Source organism: Macrobrachium rosenbergii, chromosome 42, assembly GCF_040412425.1.
Source record: "Macrobrachium rosenbergii isolate ZJJX-2024 chromosome 42, ASM4041242v1, whole genome shotgun sequence".
Taxonomy (NCBI): Eukaryota; Metazoa; Arthropoda; class Malacostraca; order Decapoda; family Palaemonidae; genus Macrobrachium; species Macrobrachium rosenbergii.
This window is the reverse complement of record NC_089782.1, coordinates 5,999,454-6,012,422: the sequence shown is the minus strand read 5'-3', so window position 1 is coordinate 6,012,422 and position 12,969 is coordinate 5,999,454. Positions and strand designations below refer to the sequence as shown.

Below are 12,969 nucleotides of genomic sequence, written 5' to 3'. Positions count from 1 at the left end.
AATTAATCAAATTTTTCGGTTGGGCCAATTGCATTCATCAAATTTTTCGGCTGGGTCTATTGCATTAATCAAAATTTCACGTATGTCTATTGCATAAATCAAATCTTTCTGTAGCTGCAGTTTTCTTCAAAGCCACAGGGATGAGATGTAGAAAAGACACAGATACTGTTACTCACGTCACACTTTATTAAAAATTTGATATAAAGTTCAAGTTGATATCACAAGACACTTTAAACCAACTTAAAGCTTTAAATCACTTAACACTAAGCACTACAACTTAAGTTGACCATAACTGTAAAAGCTTATAGTTGGTCAGTACTCCAAGACCAGAGAACCAATGATGAGTACTTTGCTAGTAGTGCAGGGCGACGAGGTTCAAGAAACTGAAAACAACAAAATACAAACTTACTAAAATTGTTAAAAGAAATTCCATAATAAACAAAGAATTGATAATAGTTTGATTTAACTACAAAACACCACAAACATGAAATAGAATATATACAAATTTCAGTAAAGAAATAAACTTACATCTGTGTTACTCTAAGCTACATCCAATACAAGCGAAACGAATTTCCAAAGAAATGTTCTTTACACTTTGAAGACTTCTTCTACTCTGTCAGTCATCAAAAAAACCTTGATCCTATTTCCAGAAACTTATAACTGTTACAGTGTAATTCCAACACTGATAACTACCAGGATAAACAATCTTTTCAAGAACTACTCAACAACAATTAACAAACAAATTACAGCAGTAACAATCCAAAACAGACTGAACAATGTTTACATGTAAAACGGACAAAATATCTACAATACAATTTAACCCTAATCACCAAGTTGAAAAACAGAGCTTATTAATGATTATATACACAAATGGTTTCTATAAAATGCTGCATTTACATTCTCGGCCCTATAAACAAATTATTTGTTTATCAAAATCAATCATATCTATAAATGCAGGTGATATAAATAACATCTATAATAAATGTAATATACTCTCAAATCCTTTGATCCTAATAAAAATAACTATTATAATCATTGTTCCTCTACTGCAAGGAGAAGAACAAGCTTTTGAATGGGTCGATGGAGCTCTGATGTTTGTGTCTTTAAAACTACACTTCGTACAAAACCGGTTCTGTCCTTTCCAGTGCTGATAACACGACCCATCATCCAGTTACTCCTTAACTGATTATCATCTTTTACAAGGACAATATCACCAACTTGAAGGTGCCGCTTTTCCTTGTTCCACTTCTGTCTCTCTTGTAATGTTGATAAATATTCTCTTCGCCATCTAGTCCAGAATAAGTTAGCCAAGAATTGAACATATCGCCACCTCTGTCTCAGATACATATCTCCTTTCTGAAAAACACCAGGTGGTGGCATCACAACACTTGATTTCTGTGTGAGAAGCTGTGCTGGACTGAGTGGTTGTAAGTCATCTGGGCTGTCACTGACTGTGGTCAAAGGACGGTCATTCACTATAGCCTCAACTTCTGTGAGAAGAGTGCGGTAACTCTCATCATCCAGTCGTCCAGCATGTTCTTTGAAGAGAGGAGTCAAGACCTTTCTCACAGTTCTAATCTGACGTTCCCACACACCTCCCATATGACTAGCTGTAGGGGGATTGAAGGTCCAGCTGATGCTTTCTTTTAAGAGGAAAGCTCTGACCTGATCATCATTCATCTCTTGCAGTGACTTCCTCAACTCCTTCTCAGCTCCATGAAAGTTTGTCCCATTGTCACACCAAATCTTCTTTACATTTCCTCTTCTAGCAACAAACCTTCTTAAAGCATTTATGAAGGACGATGTGTCTAAGGAATTGGCTGTCTCTATATGAATTGCTCTTGTAGACAAGCAAGTAAATAATACACCGTACCTCTTCCTGATTTGCCTTCCTTCTTTGACTTCCTGTGGCCCAAAGAAGTCAACACCTGTGTGTGTGAATGGAGCAGCTGGAATTACTCTTTCCAATGGTAAATCAGCCATCTTCTGGTTTAGAACAGGGTTTCTCATTTTTCTGCAAATGACACATCTTTGTAGAACCTGGCGGACACTTGCATTGGTACGGATAATCCAGTAAAGTTCTCTAAGTTTTGCCATCACATGGTTGCGTCCAGCATGAGCTAATTTTTCATGTGTGTAACGAATAATCAAAGTGGTAATATGACTCTTTCTAGGTAATATCATTGGATGTTTCTCGCCAGCTGAAATTTCTGCTTTGGAGAGCCGTCCATTAACGCGAAGAAGCCTGTCTTTAGGATCAATGAAGGGATCTAGTTTATAAATGCTACTGCTACTACAAAGTCCTCGGCCCCTTGACCCTTCGCTCTTTTGTAAGAGTGTCACTTCCTTACTAAAAGTTTTCTTCTGGATATATCTGATGACTGCTTTTCCAGCAGCATCTAATTCTTCTGCTGTAATTGAACCATTAAGTCTAGCTTGTCTCTTAGATTTCAGTATGAAAAAAAGACGGTGATACACAGCAACAGCCATCCTCAACCGATGCCATGAAGAATAATACTTAAGAAACTTATCAACAGCATTTCCCTCCTCATCTTCTGGATGCACTGCAAAACTTGTAGATCCTTCCAATTCAACTACACCTTGGGGCATATCATTTTTCCACAGCTCCTCTGGTCCTCTAAGAAAATATGGGCCATCAAACCAAATGTTACTGTTCAGCATTTGCTGACTTGTGAAACCTCTTGATGCAATATCAGCAGGATTCTCTTTACTCTGAACATATCTCCACTGTGTATTTTCAGAGAAATCCTTAATTACTTTCACTCTATTTGCAACAAATATAGGAAACCTCTTTCTATCACTAAAAATATAGTGAAGAACTGTTGTAGAATCTGTGTGATAGAATGTCTGGTCCACTGTAATCTGCAGCTCTTTCAAAATGTGTTGTGCAAGATTTATGGACACCACTGCAGCAGTCAATTCCAGTCGGGGTATGGTTGTTGCCTTTACAGGACACACTCTAGACTTTCCCATCAGCAGAGCAGTAGAAATCCTCCCACTGTTATCGGAAAGTCTTATGTATGCTGCAGCACCATAGCCTTCATTACTAGCATCTGAAAACATGTGCAGCTGTGTGGAAGTCACTGTACCAAATTCCTTTGGTTTGACACATCTTGGAATCTTTAAGTTACCCAGGATTGGTAAATCATCAAGCCACCTTCTCCAGGGCTTCAGGTATTTTTCGGGAATAACATCATCCCATCCCAAGCTGCTATCCTGACAAACTTCACGAAGAATTCTCTTAGCTGGCAAAAGAAAAGGAGCCACAAAACCAAGAGGATCATAGAGGGAACATACTGTTGACAAAATACCTCTCCTTGTAAGTGGTTTTGGGTCCAAGCTTGGAGAAAGTAAAGTAGTCATTTTCAATATTCCACTGAAGACCAAGAGCTCTTTCTACATGAAGTTCATCATAGTCAAGATCACATGTTTGAAGATCTTTTGAACGGTCCTCTTGTGGGATTGATTTCAACACCAGCTTGCTGTTACTCACAAACTTTGTCAGCCGAAAACCTCTTTCCTTCAATGCTGCTGTAACGTCTTTCACAAGTCTTAATGCCTGCTCTTCTGAAGGTACAGACTTTAAATAGTCATCCACATAAAAATTAGTCTTAATGGTGCGTTCTACATCTGGACCATACTTATCTCTTGCATGGTCAGCTGCTGCCCTCAAAGCATAATTGGCGATGCTAGGTGATGATACTGCTCCAAAGATGTGAACACCCATTCGATACTCTGTAAGTTCGCTTTCAAGTTCACCACCAGGCCACCATAAGAATCTTAGGTATTTATGTTGAACCTTTGGTACCTGAACTTGGTAAAACATAGATTCTATGTCACCCATCAAGGCCACCCTTTCTAGACGAAATCTGATGAGCACTCCAATCAGGGAATTAGTCATATCAGGACCTTGCATCAACTTGTCATTAAGGGAACTACCCTGGTATTTAGCACTACAGTCAAAGACTACTCTAATCTTATTTGGCTTTTTTGGATGGTAGACACCGTGATGAGGTAGATACCATGCAGGCTGTTCATCATACGACTGATCCTCCGGAACCTTATAAGCATATCCTTCAGACACCAATTTCTCAACAAATTCCACATAATCTTCATGGTACTTTGGATTTAGTTTCATTTTTCTTCTTTGCCATTGTGCTCGTTTCACTGCCTGTTCTCTATTGTTTACCAAGTTAACTTTATTGGTTCTAAATGGTAGGGGAAGCTGGTAGTGTCCATTGGTAAACTGAATGTTTTCTGCCACTTCTTTGAGGAACTGTTGATCTTCTTGAGACAGACCCTTCTCATCAGGAACTCTACCAACATCTTTCTCACTAAAGTCTCTTTCAAACATATGGACCACAGCTGCAGGATGAAAACACTCCTTTACCCTTTCAACTTCCTGAAGAAAGACATGGTGACATGAAATACTGTTCTTCTCTGAAGAGTATTTAAAATGTAGAGGGCCACTAACAGTCCATCCATGGTGGTAAAGAACTGCAAAGGAATCTTGACCCTTGGCTGGAAGCACCTCTAATGGTTGCAGTGCTTTAGGGCAATTACTGCCAATCAACAAACCAATCTCCAGATCTGCTCTATAATCAGGAATTAGATCAGCAATATTCCTCAGACCGGCTACCTTTTTGAGCAATTTTGGTTTTGGTATCTGTTGATGACTCACTGGGATATCTTGACGAGTAAAGGTTTTTGGCAGATCAATAGTGTTGTTTCCTTCCATATCTGTAACACACAAATTATTAACCGCCAAAGTATTCACAATGTTTACGCCATGCATGGTTTGGAGCTTTAAACATGTCTCTGTTCCAGATGCACCTATCTGCTCTCGTAAACTCTCTGTGATGAAACAACCAGTGCTGCCATTATCAAAAAAGGCATAAGTGTCCAAAACTACTTTGTTTTCTTTCTGATATACTTTTACTGGGAGAATAGCCTGTAATATTGTATTTACTTCACTAACATGATTGGTAGTACATGTGCTAACAATAATTTCACTTGCTTCTTTGCTAGATGAGCTATCATTCTCTTTATGTAGCTTGAATCCGTCGATATGCAGTGATGTGGGATGCCTCTTAGAGCATGTCTTACATTGCTTCCTTTTCATACATCCTTTAGAGGTATGGTTGAGACCAAAGCATCCAAAACACAACCTTCTCTCCTTAAGGAAATCTATTTTTTCTTCAGAGGTCTTCTTAGCAAAATTCCAGCAATCGTCAAGATCATGGTTTTTCTTGCACATTGGACATGATTTCTCTTTCTCAGACACTATTGATGTCTTTCTATTTTCTGGATTCAGTTCTGCTTGGGTAGCAAAGCTTGAACTTTTGCTCTTTTGTTGACAAGATCTGAATTTGAAGCTACCAGAGTTGTTTTCAGGCTTTGAATAATTATTTTGAAGAGCAAACTTGCTGAATGCTGGGTCGTTTGCTGCCTTTGCCTTTTTATAAACAAATTCAACCAAATCTGCAAAATCAACTCCTCCCTTTTCTTCCCTCAAATGTCCAGCCAGGCTACACCACTTGTTCTGAAGGAATGTCGGAAGTTTTTTAACAACTGCTTGAAGGTTAGGAAGATGATTTAGTACTTCCATGTGTGACAAGTTGGTCATGGCATGTCTGCACTTAATAAGGAATAAAGCAAATGTATACAAGCCATGAGGATCTTCGTGTTTCAGTGCAGACCAAGAAATAAGTTTCTTAATATATGCCATCGACACCTTGTAGGGATCGCCATACTCTTGACTGAGCAAATTCCTAGCTGTAGTATATCCTTCTGAAGAACTCATATACAAGCATCCACCTATCAAGTCTTTGGCTTCCCCTTCAAGTTGCTGATCCAAGTAGTACAGTTTGTCAGCATCACCCGAAGCATTTGGGGCAATTCTGGCATCAAATGCCATCATGAAATTGGCAAACTCAATAGGATCACCTTTAAATTTTGGTACTTCTATGCTTGGAAGCAACATTGCTGCAGTCATGTGTTGCTGTGTCTTCAGGAGCATCTCTTGTTGGGACTGTAGTTGCATATCAAGATTTGGCTCAGGGAACCGACACTGGCTAGAACTACAGGGAACGTTCGCTTTCAACTGAGGAGTATCTGCTGTTATATCCGAAGGTTGTGGTTGGAACGGGTTTACATTTGGATTCAACTGGGAAGGAATATCTTTCGGCACGATATCCGAGATATTGTCAGCTTCAGCATAAACTCTTTCTCTTGCTTGAAACATTGCAATTTTTGTTTCTAATTCCAATTGCTCTTTTTTTTTCTAAATATAAATTCTTGCTCTTCCCTCTCCTGCTTAAGTCTGAGTTCTTGCTCTTCCATCACTTTTGCTTTTTCTCTCATAGCATGTTGAGCCATCAATTCTGCCAGTCTAGCTTTCTCTTTGAGGCGAGCAGATCTTACACTAGTTCTGCTGGACTTGGTCCTGCTAGTGGATGAGGAACAAAGACTTTTTCTATCAAGGTCTGCAGTCAATTGTAATTCACTTTCAACTGAGGAGTATCTGCTGTTATATCAGTTATTCATTTCTTTGTTCAATGAAACTTTCGGCACGATATCAGATATTGTCAGCTTCAGCATAAACTCTTTCTCTTGCTTGAAACATTGCAATTTTTGTTTCTAATTCCAATGAAATATAAATTCTTGCTCTTCCCTCTCCTTTAAGTCTGAGTTCTTGTTTCCATCACTTTTGCTTTTTCTCTCATAGCATGTTGAGCCATCAATTCTGCCATCTAGTTTCTCTTTGAAAGATCTTACACTAGTTCTGCTGGACTTGGTCCTGCTAGTGGATGAAACAAAGACTTTTTCTATCAAGGTCTGCAGTTTATTCACTTTCCTTGACCCAGTTATTCATTTCTGTAATGAAACGAAATAGATAATTTTCTGAATGCCTCTTATTTACTGACTTCACTGGAATCAGATGCTGAAAACATTCATCATATTTATCACATTATTTGCAAAAATAATCATTTCAGACTTCCTTTTGGAGATTATCACAATTATCCATTACTAAAGATCTCATTTCTCCTTTTTCACGGCAGTTTGGGCATTTTTCAAAGTTTTCATTTGCTCTTGTATCACTTCGAGACAATCTTCACTGACTATAGACACAGCAACTTCGCTAGATTCCTGCATTTTCAATCACGAGATTTTCTTGAACTAATGTAGCTGCCGTTTTCTTCAAAGCCACAGGGATGAGATGTAGAAAAGACACAGATACTGTTACTCACGTCACACTTTATTAAAAATTTGATATAAAGTTCAAGTTGATATCACAAGACACTTTAAACCAACTTAAAGCTTTAAATCACTTAACACTAAGCACTACAACTTAAGTTGACCATAACTGTAAAAGCTTATAGTTGGTCAGTACTCCAAGACCAGAGAACCAATGATGAGTACTTTGCTAGTAGTGCAGGGCGACGAGGTTCAAGAAACTGAAAACAACAAAATACAAACTTACTAAAATTGTTAAAAGAAATTCCATAATAAACAAAGAATTGATAATAGTTTGATTTAACTACAAAACACCACAAACATGAAATAGAATATATACAAATTTCAGTAAAGAAATAAACTTACATCTGTGTTACTCTAAGCTACATCCAATACAAGCGAAACGAATTTCCAAAGAAATGTTCTTTACACTTTGAAGACTTCTTCTATTCTGTCAGTCATCAAAAAACCTTGATCCTATTTCCAGAAACTTATAACTGTTACAGTGTAATTCCAACACTGATAACTACCAGGATAAACAATCTTTTCAAGAACTACTCAACAACAATTAACAAACAAATTACAGCAGTAACAATCCAAAACAGACTGAACAATGTTTACATGTAAAACGGACAAAATATTTACAATACAATTTAACCCTAATCACCAAGTTGAAAAACAGAGCTTATTAATGATTATATACACAAATGGTTTCTATAAAATGCTGCATTTACACTTTCGGTTAGGTCTGTTGGATTAATCAAATTTTTCGGTTAGGTCTATTGGATTAATCAAATTTTTCGGTTGGGTCTATTGCATTAATAAAATTTTTTGGTCGGGTCTATTGCATTAATCAAATTTTTCAGTTAGGTCTATTGCATTAATCAAATTTTTCGGTTAGGCCTATGGTCCTAACATTTGACTAGAAACTGGTGTATCCTTACCATAAATACTACAGCAAAATCAAGGATAAAGGCTGCTCTGGGTGAAGAGCGTTCACATCGGAAATGTAATGGGAGACGAACAAGTCCCAGCAGTTACGTGATCTGACCTTCGTTCCTCATATATATATTCTGTTGTTTCGACACCGATTAAAACACTAGTCAGGATGGTAACGTGTTTGGACACACCAGTCTAATAATGAAAATATTTATTTTCTGAACATCTTCAACACAAGAATTTTTCCACAAAATTAACAATGCTGATGAGAAGTATCGTCACATGTATACATTACGAAGCTTTGGTGCTGCTGCCAGCCAATATTTCTGTACCTCCATTGATCATTTAACTTTAATGTTAAACAAAACAAGTTATGTGGAAGCACGTACAGTAAGTTCCAAAAGTGAAGCTACAAATTTCAGAGGATTTCGTTCGAAATTCACTAACTGGCAACTACAACATATAGCTGAAAAACTTTTTTTTTTTTACATTGAAAGCTCTATCAAGCAAAATAAAGTTTACATATGATGCACAAATATCAAATCTATATTTATAACAATCATAAGAAAAAATTACGGTAATAGTAATTATTTCAAAGTATAGTAATTACTTCAAACTATAGAAACGAAACAATTTGAAATTTTCGTTCACCACAGGATTACCAACATTACCGTTGTATATTTCGAGCAATGTTGAAACAAATATTTAATACCATAGTGTATTATCAATTATTTTAGCGAAGATGCATAAAACCATGCAAGTATCAATAGAATATAAAGGGAAAATCTCCGTAACATTAAACATAATCAACCATGAATGCACCTGCATTCAACAAAGAAGTTGGGTGTGGTTGGTAGTTCCGATTTTACCTTCTAGGACCCGACCATTCGGACTCTACTTCAGCTTTGGCCTCGGTTTCGACCCACAACACAAACGTAACATTATCTACCCAACCTATGAATCACCAGCCGTGTCCTACTGGGGGGAGAGGGGGGAGGGGGACTTTGACCAATACCCTCATCGCCAGCCAGTAATATTGAATAAACAGGTAAATCAGTTCCCTCCTTCATTATGTTTGCAATAACTGACAGAAAGTAACCACTATTGAAAGGGTAAACTTGATTGCAGACAGATTTTCCGTTACAAATACAGAACTGTTACAAATACAGAGGGCTTCTCCAAATAATAAAATTGTTCCCAAATCATTCAAGTCTAAGATCCACTAAGGTTGACTGAAAACAACTGAAAATTCATCTATCTGACTTCCTCACTTCCTCTGCCTTGGCTTAGGCCTAGACTTCCTCACTTCCCCAGACTTGACTTTGGCGTAGACTTCCTCACTTCCCCTGACTTGACTTAAGCCAAGACTTCCTTACTTCCCCTGGCTTGGCTTAGGCCTAGACTTCGTCATTTCCCCTGACTTGGCTTAAGCCTAGACTTACTCACTTTCCTGACTTGACTTAGGCCTAGACTTCCTCACTTCCCCTGACTTAACTTAGGCCTAGACTTCCTCATTTCCCCTGACTTAACTTAGGCCTAGACTTCCTCATTTCCCCTGACTTGATAATGAAACCTAATTAATGGAAAATCATGTTTACAACCATCTAGGTATCCAAACAACTCAATTTATTAAATAACAACCTGGAAAACATATTTCCTTGATTACTGAAATAGGCCTAACCATGTAGACAATGCTCAACACGCATATAACTTGGATTTCTTCTTTTTTTTCTACACCAACTTGTCTTATTTATATTTCATTCAATCAGATGCTAAACTTCTTTGTGCTTTATCAAAAGAAATCATAATAACTTTCGATATGACGCAATAAAAGTAGAAAGTTAATTTACAAATCACATTAGGCCAATGCTTATGCACTCGGTTCCTGCTACCACTCAATGGTGAACACTCGATATCACACATTGAGAGCCGCAGATGTTTCTAAGGGGAAATTCTTTTTTTTTGGAATTTTTTTCTTTTGATAAACAGTTATTGAACTAACATTGACCATTCACTGGGGAAATAGCTTTTGTGGTTCTACAGTTAATCACTGGTACTTATTATCAGATAAAGAGTATAACAATAATTGGAATAAAATATACTAACTGGCAACCCCACGAGTTTCTAAAGAAGTACGATCAATTTTGAAATTTGTATCTTCACTTTTGGAACTTACTGCACAAGCAAAAATGCCTACAGTATCTCAGCGTTTTGTTCTGTAACTGTTGATTATATTTTGCATTGGGACATTGCACACACTTAGACTTCTCTCCATAGGTCTGATGATGACACTAGCTTTGTTGATACTAAGATTAATGTAAAGTTCTGTTAACGTTTCGCCTTGGCGTTAACGTACATTATAAAGCTGCTTTCCTCTATATGGTGTGAGAGCGAGGCTATTCCTAGGCAAAATACATAAGAAGGCACTAAAGCAGACACCTTGGTACATGGGTTCAAGCTGTCTGCTTTAGTGCCTTTATATATATATATATATATATATATATATATATATATATATATATATATATATATATATATATATATATATATATATATATATATATATATATATATATACCATATATATATATATATATATATATATATATATATATATATATATATATATATATATATATATATATTATATATATATATATATATATATATATATATATATATATATTATTAGCTGACAACTGGTGCTGCCCAGGAAAACTCTGAATGACAACCGATAAACTCTCTCTCTCTCTCTCTCTCTCTCTCTCTCTCTCTCTCTCCTTTCCAACTATCCCTCACTCTTTCCCTCTTTCTCCTCCCTAACACCCCCTCTACTCTCTCTCACTCCCTCTCTCTCTCTCACTCTCTCCCTTTCCTGTTAATATAGTTGCTTCAGTTACAATGCCCAACATTTTTGACATTTTATATTTCACCCCTTCTCACCCCCGACTCCTATTGGGGCTGAACTTGGACTTAAATTTAGGACATCAGGAGTGTCACTATTCGAGGGGCAGCTCGAAGGGAGCAAGAGGATTGCAAGTGTCCTGGATAGGTTGTCCAATGTCTCTGAGGCCAGTCTGCCCATGCAGCACCCTTTTGTAACGTTGGGGGATTAAGATTCCATTCCATCCAGATGGCGTTGTCTTCACTGGTACTCCATTTGCCAGGCAGACTGCCTTGCGGGGTCATTCACGCCCAGGTGTCATGGTGCCAGCACGTGGGGCCAGTTGCTACAGGCCAGCTCGCTTGCTCTTGTGAGCCACTCCTACGCTGGCCAGGATTAATCTCCGTAGGACAGCACCTGGAATTAAGGCCTCTGGCAGATCACTCAGTCAAAGGGAGTTTAACGTTAAAGCTCACCCATGGGATGGGTGATAGAGAAATCAAAAGGAGCAGATTGTTTACCCACGGCTTCTTTATTTATTATGAATTCACAAGAAGTTTAAATATTTATTCTTATACTTTATATTACTGTAATTGTGAAAGGAGGGTTGGCGAGGAAGAGGTTTCCCTCGTTGCAATATATGTGAGGGTGTGTGTGTGTGTGTGTATGTACTGTATGTGTGTGCATGTTTTTCTGTATATTAGCAGTTTGGGATGATTTGTGAGTGCCATGCCCAAGACCTAACTACCGGATACATCGTTCTTTGCTTAGTCAACAGTTTGACACTGGGTGTTTATGGAGCGTGCGTATATCATTCTTCCTCTTTCAGGAATCGAACCCAGAATTTGAGAGCTCTCAAACACACTCACGCACATGTCCTCGCATAAAGACATATTCAAGTACCTAAAGACACATACAAAAATATGTATGTATATATGTGTATGTGTGTGTGTGCACGCAGAGGTAGGTATCCAGCAATACTCAGAAATAAATATTAGATATTCTAATACACACATAGTAAAAAGCAAGTATATTTACTTTTTAATCACATAAGCTGCTGCTACATTGGATCACTAGTGATATCCGGTAAATAATGAGTTTTCTATATTCTTTGTTCCAAGTGACAGTCTTGTGTTAAAGACTGCTAATCGACAACCATAGACTTTCAAGCTCGTGAGAGAGATGGGAACTTTTTATTCCCGTGCGATGGAACCGAAACCTTAGAAATTGGTGTGGCACAGGATAACTGGAAAAAACTAACATGTTACTCTAGGTGGTGCAGGGCGGTACGAGAAGACAACAAAGCTTTGTTAGGTGATTATCATGAAGACTGATGTATGTTTTATCTTCCCATCACCCGATAACCAGATAATCTTTTGTCTTCTGAATTTCATGAGTTTGCAAGACATAACTTAGTTAATATAGATGATCCTATTAGAGGAGTTATCTTTCATATTTACTGATTCGAGTCGTGACTTCCTCTGTGAGATACGGAGATTTCCAGCGATTCTATTTAGCTTCGACTGAGGAACGGCTTTCATCCAATCTGAGGCCATCGCGGCATTCAGTGCAGCGATGCAGAAATTCTTAATCCCGCTAATAGTCACTTTTGCCCAATTAAAGGCAACCATTGCCTTCACACAGCCTGTAATTGCAGTTTGATCTCATGTATGAAAGATTCCTTTATGTTTTCTGGCCTAAGGTCTGAGTAACCGCAGTAATTCAGTACTTGACCACCGCGGGCACCACTTCTCTCAAATCTGAGTCCACCAAAAAATTCTTGAAGCCAGTTGCCCAAATAAAACCCATCTATCTACAAATTATTGCAAACAGGTCACTATGGATGGCCAAGTAGACAAACTCATCCGTGGCTTGATGGTGTTCAGCTT

General features: G+C 37.8%; 1 protein-coding gene across 1 annotated transcript; it reads right to left on the bottom strand.

The window, feature by feature from the left end:
• Positions 1-1,032: 1,032 nt before the first annotated feature.
• Positions 1,033-6,265, bottom strand: LOC136827721 (uncharacterized). Its single transcript, XM_067085183.1, has 2 exons — positions 3,319-6,265; positions 1,033-3,074 (listed from the first exon to the last, which is right to left on the bottom strand). Exons 1-2 carry the CDS (start codon positions 6,263-6,265, stop codon positions 1,033-1,035), a joined length of 4,989 nt encoding a protein of 1,662 aa, XP_066941284.1.
• Positions 6,266-12,969: the final 6,704 nt, after the last annotated feature.

Excerpts from the sequence above, each read along its gene's own strand:
- LOC136827721 (XM_067085183.1), bottom strand. The coding sequence starts at position 6,265 with ATGTTTCAAGCAAGAGAAAGAGTTTATGCTGAAGCTGACAATATCTCG. Across the intron at positions 3,075-3,318 it reads GGAGAGGTATTTTGTCAACA|ATGCTAGTAATGAAGGCTAT; the intron begins GTATGTTCCCTC and ends ACATGTTTTCAG.